The sequence below is a fragment of the Moschus berezovskii genome, chromosome 7 (assembly GCF_049115385.1).
Source record: "Moschus berezovskii isolate FMDL1 chromosome 7, NW_MosBer_1.0, whole genome shotgun sequence".
Classification (NCBI taxonomy): Eukaryota; Metazoa; Chordata; class Mammalia; order Artiodactyla; family Moschidae; genus Moschus; species Moschus berezovskii.
In genome coordinates this window covers 5,183,081-5,207,730 of record NC_142466.1, presented here as the reverse complement: position 1 = coordinate 5,207,730, position 24,650 = coordinate 5,183,081, and the positions used below count along the sequence as shown (strand labels likewise).

Here is a 24,650-nt window from a genome sequence, read left to right as displayed (position 1 = left end):
CACCCTTACAGCCATGGCCCTTCCTCAAGGGCTTACCACTGATATCCAAGTTCTGAGACTCTGGTAAAATGTCTTTTCTCTACTTCTCCCAACCTCAAGAATGATGGCTGCTTCCTGATGTTATAATCATTAAATTAACAGAGTACTTTTTTTTTTTTTGCTTTTCTGAAAAATTTGAAATATTAAAAGAATTACGCAATATTCACAGAGACATGAATTGAGAGATGCTCTTAAAAAAGGCTTATATATACTTGCTCAAGGGAGAGTTGCCACAAACCTTTAGTCTATAGAAAAACTATCTGTGAATTTCAATAAAATGAGGTATGCCTGTACACACACACACACACACACACACGGAGAACTACTGATGTACCAGGGATTATTCTAAGATATTTCCACATGACCTTTAATTTAATTTTCTTAAGATTTCTTTGAAATAATTATTATCAATGTCTCTACTATTCAGATATAATGATATATGAAACTCTCCAAACACTGGACACTGCAGTAACAGCAAAAACAGTAAAGGACGCTAGAAATAAATAAGCAGGATATATATACATATGGGAATCGCATTTGTGCATAAACTCAAATGTGTGCTCTTCATTGTAAAATAACAGCCATTCAATTTCAAAATAAATCATAGTTTCCATAATGGATAGTGAAATAAAATGTGAGTTCTTCAGTAAACTTATGAAAGTTTTACAGCAAACTAAATATGTCTTAAAAGATATTAATAGTCCCTTACCAAGAACCATTTAAAGGATTTTAGACTGAATAAGTGTACAGAAGTAGACTACTCTTGTAATTTGACAGGATACAAAATACAGAAATAAGTGAGCCAGGAAGACTCACTCAAAGCTACCCGCTTCAGTTCTGCCCTTCCAACACTGCAATCATTATCACCTTTTCACCAGCTTCCAATTTGGAACCCTGAGTCCTGCTAGGAAAATATTCTCTAGGATGCTATTTTGGAGCTCACCACTGTTCTGAGCGCTTCTTTCACATCCTTGTTCCTCAGACTGTGGATCAGGGGTTCAGCATGGGGATCACTACAGTGTAGAACACAGTGGCCACTTGGTCAGTGTCCATGCTGCTGCCAGAGCAGGCCGGCAGTAGATGAAAAGGATCATTCCCTGTAAGACGGCAATGGCTGCGAGGTGGGAGGCACAGGTGGAAAAGGCTTTGCACCTTCCCTCTGCAGAGCACATCCTCAGGATTAAATATTAATTGAATGACTACAATATGCCAGGCATAACCTTGTTCCTCCATACTTTTACTCTAACATATGGGAGAAGTATGAAGGTCCAGCGTTTAGATCATCATGATTCATTGAGAGTTAAAGCAGAGATATTTACAAAGTTAAATATTAAGTTTGGACAATGAACTGATCCCTTAAAATAACTGTTCTGTTCAATTGCACCACCACATCCATTCCATTAATTACTTTCGCTTGTTGAATTATTGAAATAACACATATTCGTTGTAGAAACCAAGGACTATAGAATTTAAATAAGGACCATGAACACAGTAGAAATAATTTTTGTTAACTCCATTTCAAATCTCACAGTCAAGTTTAGTAAATATGACCAACACTACCTGAAGTGAAAAATAAAGGTGAGCATCTCCAGTGTTGCAGTGTGGGTGTTATCTATCCCCTGATAAATGTGATGAGATGTGATGAGAAACTTCACCTCTGTGATATGCTTTCCACAAAATCTATTATCTCATCCTACTATGAGAAAATTATTAAGCAAACCCATATCTGCAAACATTCTACAGGATACCTCATCCATACTCCTTAAGCAAAAAAAAAAAAAAAAAAAAAAAGAAAGAGTAAAAATCTGTCAAAGATCAGACATTAGGGAGACATGATGGCAGTACAATGTGGTACCTGGACTGGGTCCAAGAAAATAAAGAGAGAATTATAGGGAAAAAGCCAATGGAATCCAAGTAAAATTTAGATTTTAGTGATCATATTGTACGAATATTTATTTTTATTTTATTGTGGTAAGAACATTTCACATAAGATCTACCAAATTAAGATATTTTAAATGTACAATACAGTATTGTTGACTACCAATATGATTTTTGTACAGTATATCTCTGTTGCTGCTGCTGCTCAGTCACTTCAGTCGTGTCCGACTCTGTGTGACCCCATAGACGGAAGCCCACCAGGCTTCCCTGTCCCTGGGATTCTCCAGGCAAGAACACTGGAGTGGGTTGCCATTGCCTTCTCCAATGTGTGAAAGTAAAAAGTGAAAGTGAAGTCTCTCAGTCATGTCTGACTCGAAGCGGCCCCATGAACTGCAGCCTACCAGGCTCCTCCATCCATGGGACTTTCCAGGCAAGAGTACTGGAGTGGGTTGCCATTGACAGTATATCTCTAGAACTCATTTAACTTGCTTAATTTATACGTTATGTCCATTGATTTGTAACTTCCTGTTTTTCCCTCCTCTCACCTCCGACAACTATCACTCTACTTTTTGACTCCATGAACATATAAGTGAATTCATACAGTATTTGTCTTTCTGTGACTGACACATTTCACTAAGGATACTGTCATCCATGTGGTAATTTACTGCATAATTTCTTTTTTATGCCATTTTTTGTACATACCACATTTTCTTGATCCACTTTTTGGTACATAGACATTTAAGTTATTTCTAATCTTTGTTATTGTGAATAGCTCTGCAATGAACACGGGAATGCTAATATCTCTTTGAAATCATTATTTTAATTCTTTTGAATTAAATAAATCAGAAGCAGGATTACTGGATTATTGGAACATATATTTAATTTTTATACTATGAAAAGCCACCATTTTCACAAGTATATTTAAGTAACAATCAGGAGGCAATTTTTCCATGTCAATTCTCACTGTGATAAAATTCTTTATCAGTGATCTTTTTCAGAGTTTTTCAATCATGGCACTATTGATATTTTGGACTGGATTATTCTTTTTATGGGGATCTATCCTGTGCAGCACTTTCACAGCATCATCTTCCAGGATTTGAAATAGCTCAATTGGAATTCCATGACCTCCACTAGCTTTGTGCCAGCAAATTTGAAAAACTCAGCAGTGGCCACAGGACTGGAAAAGATCAGTCTTCATTCCAATCCCAAAGAAAGGCAATGCCAAAGAATGCTCAAACTACTGCACAATTGCACTCATCTCACACGCTAGTAAAGTTGTGCTCAAAATTGTCAAAGCCAGGCTTCAGCAATATGTGAGCCCTGAACTCCCAGATGTTCAAGCAGGTTTTAGAAAAGTCAGAGGAACCAGAGATCAAATTGCCAACATCCACTGGATCATGGAGAAAGCAAGAGAGTTCCAGAAAAACATCTATTTCTGCTTCATTGACTATGCCAAAGCCTTTGACTGTGTGGATCACAATAAACCGTGGAACATTCTGAAAGAGATGGGAATCCCAGACCACCTGACCTGCCTCTTGAGAAACCTGTATGCAGGTCAGGAAGCAACAGTTAGAACTGGACATGGAACAACAGACTGGTTCCAAATAGGAAAAGGAGTACGTCAAGGTTGTATATTGTCACCCTGCCTATTTAACTTCTATGCAGAGTATATCATGAGGAACTCTGGACTGGAAGAAGCACAAGCTGGAATCAAGATTGCTGGGAGAAATGTCAATAACATCAGATATGCAGATGACACCACCCTTATGGCAGAAAGTGAAGGGGAACTCAAAGGCGTCTTGATGAAAGTGAAAGAGGAGAGTGAAAAGTCTGGCTAGAAGCTCAACATTCAGAAAACGAAGATCATGGCATCTGGTCCCATCACTTCATGGGAAATAGATGGGGAAGCAGTGGAAACAGTGTCAGACTTTATATTTTTGGGCTCCAAAATCACTGCAGATGCTGATTGCAGCCATGAAATTAAAAGACGCTTACTGCTTGGAAGGAAAGTTATGACCAACCTTGATAGTTTATTAAAAAGCAGAGACATTACTTTGCCAACTAAGGTCCATCTAGTCAAGGCTATGGTTTTTCCCGTGGTCATGTATGGATGTGAGAGTTGGACTGTGAAGAAAGCTGATAGCCGAAGAATTGATGCTTTTGAACTGTGGTGCTGGAGAAGACTCTTGAGAGTCCCTTGGACTGCAAGGAGATCCACCCAGTCCATTCTAAAGGAGATCAGTCCTGGGTGTTCATTGGAAGGACTGATGCTAAAGCTGAAACTGCAATACTTTGGCCACATCATGCGATGAGTTGACTCACTGGAAAAGAGTCTGATGCTGGGAGGGATTGGGGGTAGGAGGAGACTGGGACGGCAGAGAATGAGATGGCTGGATGGTATCACAGACTCGATGGACATGAGTCTGAGTGAACTCCGGGAGTTGGTGATGGACAGGGAGGCCTGGCGTGCTGTGATTCATGGGGTCGCAGAGAGTTGGACACAACTGAGCGACTGAACTGAACTGAACTGATCCTGTGCAGCTTCTCTGGCCTTGTCCACTAGATGATAGTACGTTCACCCCTGGTCCCTGCATTGTGACACCAAAAATGCTTCCAGCATTGTCTATTGTCCCCTTGGGAGGTGAGGGGAAGTGAATAAACCACTGACCATCTTTTATTCGATTCTGGTAAATTTTCATGTCCTTTTAGTTAACATCAGTTCAGTTCAGTCGCTCAGTCATGTCCGACTCTCCGCGACCCCATGAATCACAGCAGGCCAGACCTCCCTGTCCATCACCAAATCCCGGAGTTCACTCAAACTCATGTCCATCGAGTCGGTGATGCCATCCAGCCATCTCATTCTCCGTCGTCCCAGTCTCCTCCCACCCCCAATCCTTTCTAGCATCAGACTCTTTTCCAGTGAGTCAACTCGTCGCATGAGGTGGCCAAAGTATTGGAGTTTCAGCTTTAGCATCAGTCCTTCCAATGAACACCCAGGATTGATCTCCTTTAGAATGGACTGGTTGGATCTCCTTGCAGTCCAAGGGACTCTCAAGAGTCTTCTCCAGAACCACAGTTCAAAAGCATCAATTCTTCGGCGATCAGCTTTCTTCACAGTCCTACTCTCACATCCATACATGACCACGGGAAAAACCATAGCCTTGACTAGACGGACCTTTGTTGGCAAAGTAATGTCTCTGCTTTTTAATATACTATCAAGGTTGGTCATAACTTTCCTTCCAAGCAGTAAGCGTCTTTTAATTTCATGGCTGCAATCAGCATCTGCAGTGATTTTGGAGCCCCCCCCCAAAAAAAGTCTGACACTGTTTCCACTGTTTCTCCATCTATTTCCCACGAAGTGATGGGACCAGATGCCATGATCTTTGTTTTCTGAATGTTGAGCTTCAAGCCAACCTTTTCACTCTCCTCTTTCACTTTCATCAAGAGGCTTTTGAGTTCCTCTTCACTTTCTGCTATAAGGGTGGTGTCATCTGCATATCTGAGGTTATTGATAGTTCTCCCAGCAATCTTGATTCCAGCTTGTGCTTCTTCCAGTCCAGCGTTCCTCATGATGGACTCTGTACATAAGTTAAATAAGCAGGGTGACAATATACAACCTTGATGTACTCCTTTTCCTATTTGGAACCAGTCTTTTGTTCCATGACCAGTTCTAACTGTTGCTTCCTGACCTGCATACAGGTTTCTCAAGAGGCAGATCAGGTGGTCTGGTATTCCCATCTCTTTCAGAATGTTCCACAGTTTATTGTGATCCACACAGTCAAAGGCTTTGGCATAGTCAATGAAGCAGAAATAGATGTTTTTCTGGAACTCTCTTGCTTTCTCCATGATCCAGCAGATGTTGGCAATTTGATCTCTGGTGCCTCTGCCTTTTCTAAAACCTGCTTGCACATCTGGGAGTTCACGGTTCACATATTGCTGAAGCCCGGCTTGGAGAATTTTGAGCATGACTCTAGTTAACATATATGCGATTAAATATCTACTTCCTTTTCTCCCAAATGCTGTTATATAAGCAATCTGTATTATCATCAAATCTGATAAGCATGGTATCCAAAATCTTTATCCTTACAATTTCTTCCCATTGTTTTTGTTTGTGGTCTTGTGAGTCAGCCTTTGTTTTTTCCATGCCTTAAAATCTCATTTAGAGGCAACCTTGCTGACTCTATTTCTCCAGAAGTTTAGTTTTAATTTCTTGAAATTCAGTTTGGGTTAATTACCTGTCAATCCTTCCTTGCACAGTTCTGCCCCGAATTGGCAGTGTAAGGCAGGACCCCTGGTGGCCATCTTGGCTTTTTCTTCCCCTATTTATTTCCCGCCGAACTGTTGAAGAGCCTCTGATGAAACAGCTTCTGACAGAAATCAACCCTCCCTCTTAGACCTCCGGAGCAACCAACCCGGTCTTGCCACCTCGACTAGCTGACCTATGAGAGACCGCCATTACAAACCTTGCCGTTTTTGGGGAAGATTTTCACTGTTCCTTACTGTGAGGCTATCAAGTTGCTCTCTGCCTTTGTTCGGTGGGGACTTCCACGACCTCGCTCTGTTAGATCCAGAAATCCCGCCCGGGGTCGCCTAGCCATTAAAGTCTGTTACATTATTTGGCATCTGGGTTCTTTTATTTAATGTCATGGGCCGTTTTGACCTTACAGGCAGAAGCAGAGAGACATGCACCAAAGAGTCTTCGGGCCCCTGTATCCTCACACTCCCAGGAAACACTTGTTCAGGACACTGCTATGGAGGAATTCAGCTAAGCCAGGCCCTTCTACATATCTGTCAGGAAAGTATGCACTTCCTGTTCCTGATATATAATGCTTGCCTTGACTCAAAATTCCCCCAAGTGATTTGTCTCATGAAGACATAACTGAAGCTAAGGTATGTGTTAGATACCCTACATGGGACTGTTGGAAAGGCAGCCTGCCTCCGTCCTCCAGAGGACTTGTTGATTTACTGGGAAGGCTGAGTCCCTTATGTCTCCTCCACTCCCTGTGGCACAAGGCCCTAGAGAGAATCCCTTGCCTTCTTCTTCAGAGGCTCAGAACAAGCAATTAAAGCTAATTATTGCTTTATGATGCAATTTATATTTCTTAAAAACATGAAGAAAAACCAAGAGCAAATTTAGAAACAATTTATGTGAAAGTAAATCAAAGGTTTGACTGTCGTCTTCTCACCAAGCCCCATTATCATTCCCAGAGACTCCAAAACTGTTGGATAATGACATCATAGCAAAAGTTATCTAGATTTCACAGCAAACATTTCTCCTTTTTAAGTACATTGCTTTATGCTTTTAATTTCTTTTAGATTTACTAAGGTATAATTGACAAACAGAATTTATAAATATTTAAATTATGTTCAGTAAATTTTATGTTTATATATATATATATATATATATATATATATATACCCCACTCCAGTACTCTTGCCTGGAAAATCCCATGGACGGAGGAGCCTGGTGGGCTGCAGTACATGGGGTCGCAAAGAGTCGTACATGACTGAACGGCTTCACTTTCACTTTTCACTTTCATGCATTGAAGAAGGAAATGGCAACCCACTCCAGTGTTCTTGCCTGGAGAATCCCAGGGACGGGGGAGCCTGGTGGGCTTCCGTCTAAGGGGTCGCACAGAGTCAGAGATGACTGAAGCGACTTAGCAGCAGTATATATATATATATATATATATATATATATAGTAGATTTGTCTAAAATCACATACGATGACACAGACAAAATATGCAATTAAATTAGTGTTTTTCTTATTGCTTGGCTGTTTGCTTCTCAATTCATATATTTCTCAGGTAAATATTACCTAATGACCTAAAAAATTCGAAAGAAACTAACAAAGAAACACTGAATTGGAAGCTCTTGATGTTAGAATTATAAATTATAATTTTCTGTATGACAAAAATATCCTGAACAAGGTCTAATTCCTGTAATTTGAAAGATAGTTCTGCTTTGAATGTGTATCCCATCAAAAAACTCTAAAGGAATTAAACGAGCTACTGAAGTGGAACAGAATTTCAGAATATGCTCATTTGTGCATAAAATCAAACGTGCTCTTCACTGCAAAATAACAGCCATTCAATTTTGAAATAAATCATAGTTTCCATAATGGATAGAGAAATAAAATGTGAGTTCTTTAATAAACTTATGAAAGTTTTACAGCAAACTAAATGTGTGTTTTAACAGTTCATTGCCCAGAACCATTTAAAGAATTTTAGATTGAATAAGAGCAGGCAGGGCTTCCCTGGTGGCTCAGAGGTTAAAGCATCTGCCTCCAATGCGGGAGACCTGGGTTCGATCCCTGGGTCGGGAAGATTCCCCTGGAGAAGGAAACAGTAACCCACTCCAGTATTCTTGCCTGGAGAATCCCATGGACGGAGAAGCCTGGTAGGCTACAGTCCACGGGGTCACAAAGAGTCGGACACGACTGAGCGACGGAACTGAACTGAACTGAAGAGCAGGCAAGCAGATTGCGAATTTTGATATATGCTCAACCCAAATTGACAGGATACAAGGTACAAAGATAAGTGAGTCAAAAAGATTCATTCATAGCTACCCACTTCTGTTCACCCTTTCCAACATTACAGCACATCGTTACCCTTTCACCTGCCTCCAATATGGAACCCTGAGTCCTGCTAGGAAAATATTCTCCAGGATAATATTTTGGAGGTCACCACTTTTCTGAGTGCTTCTTTCACGTCCTTGTTCTCAACTGTAGATCAGGGGGTTCAGCATGGGGATCACTCGGTGTTGAACACTGTGGCCGCTTGGTCAGTACCCACGCTGTTGTCAGAGCAGGGCCGGCAATAGATGAAAAGAATCATTCCCTGTAAGACAGCAATGGCTGCGAGGTTGGAGGCACAGGTGGAAAAGGCTTTGCACCTTCTCTCTGCAGAGTGCATCCTCAGGATGGTGATGAGAATAAACAAATAGGAGGTGAGGATGACCATGATGGTGATGATCTCATAGAAAGTGGGCACAATGTATAGCACCAACTGATTCACAGTGATATCAGAGCAAGCAAGAGACAAGAGAGGGGGAAGATCACAAAGGAAGTGGTTGATCACATTCGATCTGTAGGATGGGATCTGAAAAGCTAAACACAAGTGAATCAGAGAACACACAGCACCACTGAGGTAGCAACAAGACACCAACTCCACGGAGATTCCGGGACATGGTGACCGTGTAGGGCAGTGGGTCACAGACGGCCACAGAGTGGTCACAGGCCATCACTGCCTGCAGAATGACCTCAGTTACCCCAAACGTGCAAAACAGGTAGAACTGCACAGCGCATTCCAGGAAGGAAATGGCTCTGTCTTCATTTAAGATGTCAGCTAACATCTTAGGCGTGATGGGCATGGAGTAACAGAAATCCACAAAGGACAAGTGGCTGAGGAAAAAGTACATAGGGGTGTGGAGTCCAGAGCTGACCTTAATGAGAGCAATCATGCCCAGGTTTCCAAAACTGTGACTCCATAGATGGAAAGAAACAGCAGGAAGAGGAAGACTCTTGAGCTCAGGGGCATCTGAGAATCCAAGGAGGATGAAGTCTCTCACAGCAGTGCAGTTTTCCTTTTCCATGCTCCTAATTTACTGGGTATGGAGTAAAATATAATAGTCATTCTGCATTATATCATGCTTGACTCAGTTTTGCCTCTCTTAAAAAAGACATGATAATGCATGTCCTATAAAGTTAGTGTAGTGATTTTGTTAATTACACTATACAATTCACTATGAAAATTCACTGCTTTAGATTTATTTGAAGTTCTAAACAAAGAAAAAGTGTTAGTCGCTCAGTCGTGTCTGACTGTTTACCACCCCATGACGGACTTTTCTGTCTCTGGGATTCTCCAGGCAAGAATATTGGAGTGGGTTGCCGTTCCCTTCTCCAGGGGATCTTACCCACTCAGAGATCTAAGCTGGGTCTCCCGCATTTTAGACAGACCCTTTACCATCTGAGCCATCAGGAACAATCAAGATGTGAATATGAAATTAACAGAAATGCTTGCTGCTGCATTGCACCATTACTTATGAAAGCAAAACTTAGAAATACAGTGTAAATCTCAAAGAAATAATCAAAGTTATGGTATACATTTATATACAGGACTTCCCCAGTGGATCAGATGGTGGAGAATGTGCCTGCAATGTGGGAGGTCTGGGTTCGATTCCTGAGTTGTGAAGATCCCTTGGAGAAGGGAATGGCTACCCACTCCAGTGTTTTTGCCTAGAAAATTCCATGAACAGAGGAGCCTGTGGGGTTACAGTCTATGGAGTTGCTAAGAGTTGTACACAATTGAGTGACATATATATATATATATATATATATATATATATATATATATGTTAGAGTTTCATATTTATACTATATATCCATTGTTTTTCATATATATATATATATATATATATATATATATATAAGCTATGCAGCTATTTGAAGACTTGTTAAGGACTTTATTAATGACCATGAAAAGTGGCACATGACAAATGCTAAGCCAGATTGCACTGATAAAATATTATATATGTACATAAATTTCATCGTATATCCAATCATTACAACATCAATGAAGCATAACTATTTTATAACAATTTTTACAAAGAAAAAGCAATGGAGACTCTTGTTATGGGCTGCATTGGAGAAGGAAGGTGGGATTTTTTTAAGGAAAAGATAAGGCATGTGATCCATGGAAAATGCCAACAGAGGATAAGAACATGCTCATTTCCTCTCCCTTCTGCCCCTTGGTAATTTTAAATGCTTTAGAGGCATGAGTTGCTTTATCCTGGATGAAAGAGGCTCTGGACAAAAACTCAGAATGTCATTTGTACCAGGGATAAGAAACCTGCTATGGATAGACACCTCTGTTCCTCTCGTGTCTGCTTCAGGGGTTGGTCTCATGTTTCTGTTCTTCCAAGAACAGTTCTGGGACTCCACTGGTGGCTCAGAATCTGCCTGCAGTGCAGGAGACGTGGAGACACATGTCCAATTTCTGGGCCAGGAAAATCCCCTGGAGGAGGAAATGGCAACCCACTTCAGTATTCTTGCCTGGGGACTCCCATGGACAAAGGAGCTTGGAAGGCTGCAGTCCATGGGGTCTCAAAAGGGTCGGACACAACAGAGTGACTAAACAACAATAACAAAAAAAACACAGTCCTGAGGACCCCTCACTGCCACTCTCTGCCTCTGAGTGGCTGTCCGGAGAATCTCCGTGTGGTCGTTCCCAGGTTCCCTGGAGGGAGTTAATGTGACAGAGGAGGAAGTATGAAGGTGGGAGAAATCAAGCATTCTTCCCAATTTGTTCACACTCACTTTCCTTTTACACTAATAGCTATTGTAAGATATTTGGTTTTGCAGATTAAATTGCTATCATTTCTCTTTGAGACTGTTCCTCCAAAACTTTAAATACTTTCATAAAAGAGTGTCTGTAACATGGCATTTCTTAAAACACCCTCTAAGAGAGAACTTTTTTGGGTGTTAGTTCTAGAAGGTCTTATAGGTCTTCACAGAACTGTTCAGCTTCTTCAGCGTTACTGGTCGGGGTATAGACTTGGATTACTGTGATATTGAATGGCTTGTCTTGAAAACGAAAAGTGATCATTCTGTTGTTTTTGAGACTGCATCCAAGTACTGCATTTCAGACTCTTTTGTTGACTATGATGGCTACTCCATTTTTTCTAAGGGCTTCCTGCCCACAGTAGTAGATATAATGGTTATCTGAATTAAATTTACCCATTCCAGTCCATTTTAGTTCGATGATTCCTAGAATGTCAATGTTCACTCTTGCCATCTCCTGTTTGACCACTTCCAACTTGCCTTGATTCATGGACCTAACATTCCAGGTTCCTGTGCAATATTGCTCTTTACAGCATTGAAACTTGCTTCCATCACCAGTCCCATCCACAACTTGGTATTGTTTTCCTTTGGCTCCATCCCTTCATTCTTTCTGAAGTTATTTCTCCACTGATCTCCAGTAGCATATTGGGCACCTACCAACCTGGGGAGTTCATCTTTCAGTGTCGTATCTTTTTGCCTTTTCATACTGTTCATGGGGTTCTCAAGGCAAGAGTACTGAAGTGGTTTGCTATTCCCTTCTCCAGTGGACCACATTCTGTCATGTCTGGACATGGAACAACAGACTGGTTCCAAATAGGAAAAGGAGTACCTTAAGGCTGTATATAGTCATTCTGCTTATTTAACTTCTATGCAGAGTAAAGGTCTGTCTAGTCAAGGCTATGGTTTTTCCAGTGGTCATGTATGGATGTGACAGTTGGACTTGAAAGAAAGCTGAGCGCAGAAGAATGAATGCTTTTGAACTGTGGTGTTGGAGAAGACTCTTGAGAGTCCCTTGGACTGCAAGGAGATCCAACCAGTTCATCCTAAAGGAAATTGGTCCTGAATATTCATTGGAAGGACTGCTCTAGCTGAAACTCCAGTACTTTGGCCACCTGATGCGAAGAGCTGACTCATTTGAAAAGACCCTGGTGCTGCAAAAGATTGAGGGCAGGAGAAGAAGGGGACAACAGAGGATGAGATGGTTGGATGGCATCATTGACTCAATGGACATGGGTTTGGGTGGACTCCGGGAGTTGGTGATGGACAGGGAGGCCTGGTGTGCTGTGGTTCATGGGGTCGCAAAGAATCAGACACGACTGAGCAACTGAAGAGAACTGAACTGAACTAAGTACAGATGCTTAAAAATAAATCAATACCACTGCTCTCCAACTCCCCCAAATCAGATTGTCACCCTACCAACCAACCTATGGGATAGACATTGCTTCTTTTGTTTCTGAAGATGGTATGCAGCAAAATGATACAGACTGTATGTTTTTATTTGTGTCTGTCTCTGGGGCCCATATTCCTTAAACTTCTGAAACCAGTCATTGATCTCTGTAGGCCCTCAGCATAATGTCAAGAAAGCAACATCATCTTGGGACTCAAATAATTAATAAGTTTTATGAGATAAAAGAGGGGTAAAACTATCCCAAGTGGGTACATGCTATTATCAATATAATCAAACATGATTCACTCCAGAGGTCATGATGAACTGCAGACCACCGTAGGCTCCATTCTAACATTGCTCTGTTCACCAGGACCTACATTGTCATTGTGCAATAAAATAGGGCTTCTAAACTTTGCCTGTCATATACAAAATCTTCTTCCTTGAGGGCTTAGTATCTGAAGTCATGCCAGAGTTTTGCCAAATATCAGAGAAGGGTAAGAATATTGAGCTTCCTTTCCTGAGAAGAATAATAGCTGATCACACATACTTTGCATGTTCTGAATACAACTATTAACACATTTGATTTTTATTAAAGTAATTTAGGTAAGTACAGTTATGTACCTTTATTAGTAAGGTGACTGAGGCAAAGACAGCTGTCACTTGCACAAAATCACAAGTGGAATCCCTGATAGGATGAGCCTGCACACTGCATTTGGGTTTCTGCCATCCATGTGACCCTGTGCACAGGAGCAGAGCTCCTGCACAGTTCTGAATGGCATCCCTCCTGCTCAGTGCAGACAGCATTGAATGGGTTTGCCTGAAGGACCTCTCCCAGGTCTGCTCCTTCTCTAACTATGTGAATGATGTCTCCTTAAACCAATAGTGTTCAAAGGACAGGCTGTGGTTTGTGTCTTTGGATATACAAAATGCTTCAAAAATTCCTTGAATATAGTTACAGGTAATTGGTTTCCAAATTCTTGACAATTTATATGGCCTTCCCTAAATTGATCCATCTGATAAGTTCCCGAGTTTGAGGAGTGTTTCTGTATCTTCTTTCTAACTGGCACTCTCACTGTTCCTTTTCTGTCATTTTTTCAGAAGCAAATATTCCTCTTTTCCATTCACATAACACTCTGTGAACTACCTCAATTAGAAACGCAAAATCAGTTTTCCAAAACCTAAAACACAAGAACACTGTGGAATATTACTTTCCAAGAAGCCTAAACTATGCTTCAAGGGAGACTCTTCAAACCTATGGTTTGACTTCTTATTTCTGACACGTAAATATAAATATAGATATATATATATATAATTATATATATATATATATTTATGTTCATGGAAAATTATGACATTAGATGTGTTTTACCCAATACAGTGATGTTTTGAAATTGAATATTAATAGATTGTCATTAGCTTGAAATTCTTAATATACCCTAAACTTGCTTTCACAAAATGTATCATCTGAAGAAGACTGTATATTGTCAAGGCTGTATATTGTCACTCTGCTTATTTAACTTATATGCATAGTACATCATGAGAAAAGCTGGGCTGGAGGAAGCACAAGCTGGAATCAAGATTGCCAGGAGAAGTATCAATAACCTCAGATATGCAGATGACACTACCCTTATGGCAGAAAGTGAAGAAGAACTAAAGAGCCTCTTGATGAAAGTGAAAGAGGAGAGTGAAAAGGTTGGCTAAAAGCTCAACATTCAGAAAACTAAGATCATGGCATCCTGTCCCATCACTTCATGGCAAATAGATGGGGAAACAGTGGAAACAGTGGCTGACTTTATTTTTCTGGGCTCCAAAATCACTGCAGGTGGTGATTGCAGCCATGAAATTAAATGACGCTTACTGCTTGGAAGGAAAGTTATGACCAACCTTGATAGTATATTAAAAAGCAGAGACATTACTTTGCCAAGCAAGGTCCATCTAGTCAAGGCTATGGTTTTTCCAGTAGTCATGTATGGATGTGAGGGTTGGACTATAAAGAAAGTTGAGTGCTGAAGAATTGATGCTTTTGAACTGTGGTGTTGGAGAATACTCTTGAGAGTCCCTTGGACTGCAAAAGAGATCCAACCAGTCCATCCTAAAGGAGATCAGTCCTGGGTGATCATTGGAAGGACTGATATTGAAGCTGAAACTCCAATACTTTGGCCACCTGATGCGAAGAGCTGACTCATGTGAAAAGACCCTGATGCTGTGAAAGATTGAGGGCAGGAGGAGAAGGGGACGGCAGAGGATGAGATGGTTGGATGGCATCACTGACTCAATCGACATGGGTTTGGATGGACCCCGAGAGTTGGTGATGGACAGGAGGCCTGGCGACTGAACTGAACTAGTTCAGTATTTGATAAGACCTAATAATATAGTCTCAATAGTTTTAAAAACTACAAAAGAAAATAGGCAAATCCACATCATCTTTCTCCATTTTTATGTATGAAAATTCAAACATCTGTAAGGATCCTGAGGATCTGATAAAAGAAAATTCACTAGACAGACTTGATAAGACCCTGATTTGCTCAGTTCCCATCTCTTCTAAGCATGTTTCAGTGTCATAGTCTTTCCCTGGATATGCCTCAGGAGGAGATGCCAACGATGGGCACTAGTGTCCATGACATGCAGAGGTGCAGGATCTGAGTTTCTAAAACAATGAAATAAAAGGACCTGCTGTTATAGCACAGGGAAGGCTGTTCAATATTCTATAATAATCTAAATGGGAAAGCAATTTGAAAAATATAGATACATGTATAGGTATGACTAAGTTACTGCCGGGAGCCAGCGAGGGAAATCCTACCTGTGGCAAAGGTCAACTGGGGAAGAGGCCTGATGGGCAAAGGCTAATCAGGGCTCGAGGAACCCCCTGGACTTACCTGAGCATCTACCCCAAAGAAAACTGGAGTCTGACTGCTTTACTATCTTACGCCTCTTACCAAGTCCTCTAATACTTACAGGGGCTTCCCCCCAACCACCTTTCTCTGAAAACATTAATTCAGAGCTGTAGTTTAAAAGTTCTCCTCGGCTTAATAGGAGTGTTCCAATCCAAGCCCCTCTGATAGCTTTCTAACTTGCATGACAAGTTTGTCCGGGCTCTTACAACTATGAGTGTGACTGTTTATAGCCTCCTAGCCATGCAAGGACAGAAAGCCTAATATTCTAAAATACAGGAATCTGTTGAAGAAGTTAAAATCATTAGAATAGTACTAGAAAAGATTTCATTGTTGAATCAATGCTTGCTGCAGTTTCCTCTATTGTATCCTTGGAAATATATTAATCCTTTGATTTAACCACATCAGATCTTAAGTTAATAAATTCCTTTCTTGCAGCTCACTACACCGGTGCCTTATAGGAATGTAACTTTGTTATGTGTCTACCACCTAACTTTAGGAAAGTCACCTTAAAAGAAAAGTCTTTTACTTGCTAACTAACCTATTGTCAGGAGAGAGGGCCATAAAACTGTTAGCAGGCCCCCTGGCCAGAAGATGATGTAAATCACCTAAAACTTTTATCACACAAAAATAAGCCCTGATCCTGATAAGGGTCAAGACTGCTGACCCCACTTGATTTTGGCGTGACTCTATACCTCCCTTTCTCTGTTTCTTATGCGCATAACTTAGGGTATAAAAGCAGCACTGGAAAATAAAGTTTTGGGCCTTGCTCACTGAAGCTTGGTCTCCCCGTGTCGTTCTTTCTCTTTTTCCATCCTTTTCTCTATTCTCCTTTTTCTGGTTGAGATCCTTGGAGCACTGGGCCCTCTGAGTTTACTTATCTGCCTGGGCTTCTAAGACCCACTCGAGGGGGTGCCCTGGTGGGGTGCCTCAAGTGATTCGAGAGGGCGCCTGCGGCCTACGTAAACAGAGCAAGCCCCGTGCTGGGGTTTTATTGGTTTCCAGCGTAAACCAAGGAATTATCAGCCCCTGTCTCTCTCTCTCTTTCTCTCTCTCTCTCTGACGCCGACGCCGTTCATCCCGAGGATACCCTGGGTCATATTGGGGCAGGACCCCGATAAGTTACTTTGCTGTACACTGGAAACTAACACAACATTGTTAATCAACTATGCTCCAAGATAAAATAAAAATTTAATAAATGAAAAATGTGGCATTGTGTGATATATTAATTGCTAGTTATCCTGACACTGGTAGCCTTTATGTTGGTTTATATTTTGGATGTGTACTGAAAATCATTCATAACAACAACAACAATGAAACTTCAAAACTAGTTTTATGATAGGGATATAAATGGCTTAAAACACTTAAAAGAAATAATAAAAATATTCTCTAGGATATTTAGGATTTATATCAACAAACTTAAGAATGAAGATTCTATTGGACCAGTACTAGTATCTGAAGATATATCTTGGAGTAATAACCTGAGATTCCTAAAGATCTTCATTCCTATATAATTTGAATAAAAAATACAAAAGAAACAATCCAACAAACAAGTTCACATGTTTGGTGACTATGGGTAATGTAGATAGAATACTCCGTCTTTTGTTAATTTTATAGAGCAATGACAATGCTGTTTGGTCCTGTGTCTTAATATATGTGTGGTATTATTTTAATATACTGAGTCAAACCTAACAATTTGACAACATTCTTCTAAGTCTCATAGGTGATTTATAAAAGGAAAAGAATAGTCAATAGCCAAAATGATTTGTTAATTTAAAGTGCTCACTGATTGATCAGAGAATATGGATATGTTACATACCTGCGACCAAAATGTCTATGCTGTTTGGCAAATAATTTATCTTGAATCGCTCTTCTTACTGCTTTTTAAACATTTCCTCCGCCAGTGGATCTTCCCAACCCAGTTCTGAAACCTGTATTTTCTGAGTAGCCTGCACTGCAAGCAGATCCTTTACCATGGAGCCACTGGAGAAGCCTCTTTAACAGTTCTAAAAATTGTAAATCACCATGCTGAACACCAGGCTTCCCTGGTGGCTCAGACACTAAAGAATCTCCCTGCATTGCAGACCTGGGTTTGATCCCTGAATTTGGAAGATCCCCTAGAGAGAGCATGTCAATCCACTTGTGTATTCCTGCCTGGAGAAACCCCATGGACAGGGGAGCCTGGCAGGCTACAGTTCATGGGATCACAAAGAGTCGGACACGACTGAGCGACTTTCAAATGTTGTATACCTGAAACTTAAAATTACAAATCAACTCTAAATAAGTTAGAAAAAAATCAACTCGATTGACCTAACAGAACCAAGTTGTGCTTAACTCTCATCTCTTCTGAGTTTTCCAGCATCGTGAGCTTCCCCAATTTGTATGTCCCAGGAGGAGACGCCAAAGGTGAGCAGTCAGGTCCATGGCATGGAGATTTGTGCAAATTTGAAGCAAAATGTCATTGTGTGAAAACTTAATGATGATTAGTTATGCTTCGAAAAGTGCTCTTTACATTACTCACTATTTTTGTCTGTGAGCTGTTAACAGTGCATACTAAAAAAAAAAGTGAAAGCCAATATAAGTTAACGCTAGAGGTATATTGGTAAAAAAAAAAAAAATCAAAAGAAATATAAAAAAATATCTAAAGGAAATTTGGTGTTTCTGTCAAACATTTAATCAATGAGGATTTCATTAGACCAGTACTAATATCTAAATATAATTCTTAGAGTAATAATTTAAAATACCCAAAAATCTTCTTGGATATATATCGTGAACAAAGGAAAAACCCAACCAACTAAACAAAAAACTTTCATGCTTATACGATTGACAAGTTTTGGAAAATAATTTGGAAATTTTTAAACCCCTCAAATCAAACAAATTGGCATTGTCTTAGCATCATTGGTAATTCTGTCTTTTATAACGTTCTACCTTTAAGAATATTGTGCACATAATTTTCTGTCCTTTAATAATATTAGAAAAATAAAAATGCTGTTTGGTCTTGTCATTGAATTTCCATGTGGTATTCATTTTAAATACACTAAAATGACACAAGCTAATGATCTGACAGATTCTTCCATATTTCATAAGGGAATTGCAAAAAGAAAAAATAAAATCAATGACAAAAAGTGACTTATTAATTTAAAATTCTCTCTAATCGGTCAGAGAATACAAATATATTACATACCTCTGGACAAATGTGTACCTAATTTGACAGAAAATTTGTCTTGAATCAGTCTCCTTATTGCCCTTTTAACATCTTTGTTCCGAAGGCTGTAGATCAAAGGGTTTAGCATAGGACTCAGAAAGACATAAAAAACAGCTGCAATTTTGGTCTGTTCTACAGATGCCTCAGAAGGCGGCCTCAGATACATCCAGAACAGTGTCCCATAAAACATAGTGACAACTGTCAGATGAGCCCCACAAGTGGAGAAGGCCTTGCGCCTCCCTCTTGAAGAGCTCATTTGCAGAACGGTTGTAAAGATGACAATGTAGGAGATGAGGATGATGGTGAGAGAAAACGTGAGGTTGGAACCAGCCACCACAAACATGGCAGTCTCTTTGACATAAGTATCTGAGCAGGTCAGGACTAGGAGAGGTGGGTCCGCACAGTAAAAGTGGTTGATTTCATTGGGTCCACAGAAGGAGAGGCGGAGCATCAGGATAGTCTGGGCAAGACCATTTGCAAAGCCATAAGTATAAGATGTAGCAGCGAGAGAGAGGCAGACCCCTCGGGACATCTTGCTGTCATATAACAAGGGTTTGCAGATGGCCATGTAGCGATCATAAGCCATTGCTGTGAGCATATAGCTATCTGTGAGCCCCAAGGAAATGAAAAAGTCAAACTGTATAAAGCAGCCAAGGAAGGAAATGGTTTTTCTCTTGGATAAGAGATTGACCAGCATCTGAGGAGTGACATTGGTGGTATAACAGAGATCTACAAAGGAGAGGTGGCTGAGGAAGAAGTACATTGGAGTCTGAAGCTTTGAGTCAGTTCTGATTAACAAAATCATGCCCACGTTACCGACGACTGTGATCAGGTAGATGACTAGGAAGACCACAAAAAGGACAGGCTGCAAGTCATCTCTATCTGTCAGTCCCAGGAGGATAAACTCAGTCACCTCTGTGTAGTTTTCCTTTAACATTGCGTTTGCTCAGCTTCCAATGATGTCTAAAGTAAAGGAAATAAAAATGCATTTGTTTTTTATCATTCTCCATTATTAACATCATTTCAACAATGCCTACTTCTTTCAAAATACATGTGGCATAAAGAAGTTACACAGAGGACTTTCCAGGTGATCCAGTGGTTAAAACTTCATTTTGCAATGCAGGGAACAAAGATTTGCTCCCCTTTTAGGGAGCTATGATCCCATGCCTCATGGCCAGAAAAAGAAAACATAAAACAGAAGCACTATTATAAGAAATTCAATAGTCTTTAAAAATGTTCCTCATCAAATAACCTAGTAATCATGCACTAGATGCTTCAATATTTAACTTAATATAGAACATATTTGCTGCTGCTGCTGCTAAGTCACTTCAGTCGTGTCTGACTCTGTGTGACCCCATAGACAGAAGCCCACCAGGCTCCCCCGTCCCTGGGATTCTCCAGGCAAGAACACTGGAGTGGGTTGCTATTTCCTTCTCCAATGTGTGAAAGTAAAAAGTGAAAGTGAAGTCGCTCAGTCGTGTCTGACCCTTAGCGACCACACGGACTGCAGCCTACCAGACTCCTCCATCCATGGGATTTTCTAGGCAAGAGTACTGGAGTGTCTTGCCATTGCCTTCTCCGAGAACATATTTACATAGTTTTAAATGCTTTTCTGCAAGTCTTTTCATAGTTAAGAAGCTTAGATCTTTTCTACAAATCATTATCATGAACTGGTCACTTACAATCCCTTTAAATATATGATTTATACTCTTTAAAACTATGATTCTTTGTTTTCAGAATAACTTTGATGTAGTGTCTCAAGTGTCAGTAATTGAAATTTATTGTTTTTCCACCACAGGTGAATGATTTAGGGAAATGGAACAGATAGATCTTTATAGAACCAGTGTCTACCTGCCACTGTTACCTCAAGGTTATTTTCTAGGTAGTCCCTCACCCAGTGATGTATGTTAATTTTATCTAGCCTTACCTACCTCAGGTGGCCTTCACATTACCAAGTCTTACTTCACTAAGGTATCCCAGGCTATCCTTTAGCTTTGTATATTTCAGCCAATTATTTAGGGCAATAATTGGCTCATGGGACACAAAATTAAATCAGTGTTTTTGCATAAATACAGGTAAAAAATACAGTACATAAACAGTATTTGATTATTTTTATATATCCACATTTATCAGTGGTATTAAATATTAAAAGAGGGAATAATTGGGTTAAAATAATGTATTAAAAATTTCCCCTTGAGGAAAAGACAATTTTTAAAAAAGTGATTGACAGACCCATTCCCAAACCATAAAAATTTTGTTGTAACTTTACCTCATTTTAACTCTTTCAGAAAATAAAAATAAACTGTATGATAGGGATTCAATTTGAGTTCTATAAAGGTCACACTGTTAATAATAATCATATTATCTATAAAACTGAGACAGTATGTAAGAAATCATAAAGTGCGTTTCTCAAATTTTGTACATGATAAAGGAGACCGTCTCCTTGGAAGAAAATCTATGATGATCCTAGACAGCATATTAAAAAGCAGAGAAATTACTTTGCTGACAAAAGTCTGTCTAGTCCAAGCTATGGTTTTACCAGTAGTCAGGTATGGATGTAAGAATTGGACTATAAAGAAAGCTGAGCACCGAAGAACTAATGCTTTTGAATTGTGGTGTTGGAGAAGACTCTTGAAAGTCCCTTGGACTGCAAGGAGATCCAACCAGTTCATCCTAAAAGAAATCAGTTGTGAACATTCTTTGGAAGGACTGATGCTGAAGCTGAAACTCCAATACTTTGGCCACCTGATGTGAAGAACTGACTTGGCAAGGTAAACATAGAGAGAAGTGGATAGAAGTGGCTCTGGAACTATAAAGCTTGGTATTCTTGACAGACACTCTCAACCTGAGGCTCTGTCTTGTGGCCTTTGATCTATTTCTTTTTCCATTGTGATACCACTCCATGGTATATTTATAAATATTTGTACTATGAGAAAAATAGAATTTAGCTCAGCTGGTAAAGAATATGCCTGCAATGCAGGAGACCCCATTCTGATTGCAGGGTCCAGAAGATCCCCTGGAGAAGGGATAGTCTACCCACTGTAGTATTCTTGGGCTTCCCTGGTAGCTCAGCTGGTAAAGAATCCACCTACAATGCAGAAGACCTGGGTTTGATCCCTGGATTGGGAAGATCCCCTGGAGGAGGCTGTGGCAACCCACTCCAGTATTCCTGCCTGTAGAATCCCCATGGACAGAGAAGTCTGGTGGGCTACCATCCGTCCATGGGGTCGCAAAGAGTCAAACACCATTGTGTGACTAACCTCACAGCACAGCAAACTGTTCAATGCCTAGTCCTACCTGTGAAAGAAGAGTGATTTCCCAGTGATAGCATGGATATGAAGAAGCTGAGGAATTTATACTAAAATTATACCAACACCCTAGGGTTCAATTATTTCTCACAGAAAATCATCTAGACTATAAACCACCATGAGTGATTTACACTTTTTAAAATCTTAAGCCCATTGAGGACATGATTCTTGCCTCTCCCCAGTATCTTCAGGGAATCAAATCTGAAATGGTATACTAATGGGACCACTCTTTTTTTTTAACTTATGCCTAAATGTCTTGATATTTTGAGACTTGACTTGGGGAAGTTATTAAGTTCTCATGCAGATAGAAGACTGAATGATATAGGAAAACCACCAGACAGTCAGATAACTTTTGCTGCATTTGAACTACTTATTTACTAATTCTGAACATTGCTCTTTATGTTTTAAATTGTTATAATAATAAATACCTAGCAAAGGGAACACCATGGATATACAGATAATATAAATGTGTTGATGATGCTTCCTTTGTCATCTAGACCATCTATACAGTTTGTCTTTTTTATCTTCTTCTTCTTTTTTTTTTTTTTTGGTCTACCTGGAGCTTAATCCTTAAATTCCATCAATAGAGCTCCTCAAATATCTAGTTTCCATCTGAGTTAGGCCAGTGGGAGAAACCAGGAGCATAACAGAGATGAGAGGAAGAGAAAAGTATCCAAATTTCATTTTCATTTCCTCCCAGTTTCATAATGAAGTGTTAAGGTGGCTGCATCTTTTCAAGGAAAATTCCTGCTGAGGTGTGTGTTGAAAAGGTGGCCTGGCACGTTCTTCCTGGATCTCGTGACACTAGAATCCTGACAGAGGCCCTTGTGTTGACTGCTTCAGGACTTGTATGAAAATTGCCTTATGAACTTAGCCTCCAGGTGCTTCAAATTCTTGGGCTGATTTATTTAACACTGCCAGTATTATCCTCATTACATTAAATTCTCTTCAGTTAAAACATGTGGGTAGGATTTTGTTTTGTCTCACATCCCTGACTCAGACCATAGTGTTACACAATAATTACTCAATAAATGTTGTGATTGAAGTGATATTTCTGACTTCACTATTGCTGGATACTAAAGGGACCATGGGGCTTCCCTGGTGGCTCAAAGGTTAAAGCATCTGCCTCCAATGCGGGAGACCCGGGTTTGATCCCTGTGTTGGGAAGATCCCATGGAGAAGGAAACGGTAACCCACTCCGGTATTCTTGCCTGGAGAATCCCATGGACGGAGAAGCCTGGTAGGCTACAGTCCACGGGGTCGCAAAGAGTCGGACAAGACTGAGCGACGGAACGGAAAGGGACCATTGAATCACCATCCTTCTGGGTCATGGATTACTTGCAGACTACACACAGGAGTCAGAGATTAAAATTACTAGCATTGTGCTGTGCTTACTCACTCAACCGATCTGACTCTTTGTGATGTCGTGGATTGTAGCCTGACGGCACCTCTCTCCATGGGATTCTCCAGGCAAGAATGCTGGAGTGGGTTGCCATGCCCTCCTCCAAGGGATCTTCCCAACCCAGGGATTGTACCCAGGTCTTTGCATTGCAGGCAGATTCTTTACTGTCTGTGTCACCAGGAAGCCCAAGAACACTGGAGTGTGTAGCCTATCCCTTCTTCAGGGGAACTTCCTGACCCAGGAATTGAACCAGGGTCCCCTGCATTGCAGGTGGATTCTTTACCAGTTAAATACCAGCATTATTGCAAGTAAAACTGGATATGAGAATGCAGCTTAGACATGCCTCTCTACCCCTTTCTTGAGATTAGAGTCACCCAGGCACAACAGAATAGTGAGAGAACTGTTATCCCTCCTCCCCCTTGACATGACCAAGCAGTGTGTCTGACTGAGAGGGACATGGGATCAACCACACAGAGCAGAAAAAGACATTTCCATTGACGAGGAGGCACCTGCAGTGATCTATTTCATCATGTCATGCATTTCCATTCACCAGACCAGTGCAGGTAAGTGGGAATCTATAGAGAACCTCTGGAGTGTCCTTCAGAGTCAGTACTGCTCTTGCACTTGCCTCTGGATATCTTTGAAATAAAGATACTGTACAGTAGAATACACAAAAGCACAACCACTTGTAAAGGATGCACACACATAGCGTACACCAGTCATGAGAACTAACTTATGTGATTTGACATGTAAACACACATTCATATCTGTGAAAATTCACAGCTTGAAGGCTTACATGTAAAGGACTTATTGTATATGAGTAGAGTTTTGCTGTTTGTGACAACATGGATTCACTTGGAGGGCATTAAGCTACTGAAATAATTCAGAAAGAGAAAACACACAAATGTTGTATGATATCACATGCATGTGAAATATAAAAAATATAACAAACTTGTGAATTAAACAAAGAAGAAGTAATCTCATGGATATAGAAACCAAGCTATGGCTGCCAGTGGGGAGAGGGAAATGCGGACAGGCAGTATAGGGTTATGGGAAAATAGAGTTATTATGAGAATATGTAAAATCATGTGTATGAAACTCTTGAAAATTTTAAAGCACTGCAGAATTTAAAAAATCTATCACTAAATAAAAAAGTGTAATAGAATACACATAACATAAAAAAAATATATGTATATGAT

The 24,650-nt window shown here is 40.3% G+C and overlaps 1 protein-coding gene and 1 pseudogene across 1 annotated transcript; both read right to left on the bottom strand.

The window, feature by feature from the left end:
• Window positions 1–958: 958 nt before the first annotated feature.
• LOC129557245 (olfactory receptor 5L1-like) lies at window positions 959–9,511 on the bottom strand (annotated as a pseudogene).
• Window positions 9,512–16,832: 7,321 nt separating this feature from the next.
• LOC129557427 (olfactory receptor 5M5-like) lies at window positions 16,833–19,678 on the bottom strand. Its single transcript, XM_088838342.1, has 2 exons — window positions 18,757–19,678; window positions 16,833–16,882 (listed from the first exon to the last, which is right to left on the bottom strand). Exons 1-2 carry the CDS (start codon window positions 19,676–19,678, stop codon window positions 16,833–16,835), a joined length of 972 nt encoding a protein of 323 aa, XP_088694468.1.
• Between the last annotated feature and the right edge of the window lie 4,972 nt (window positions 19,679–24,650).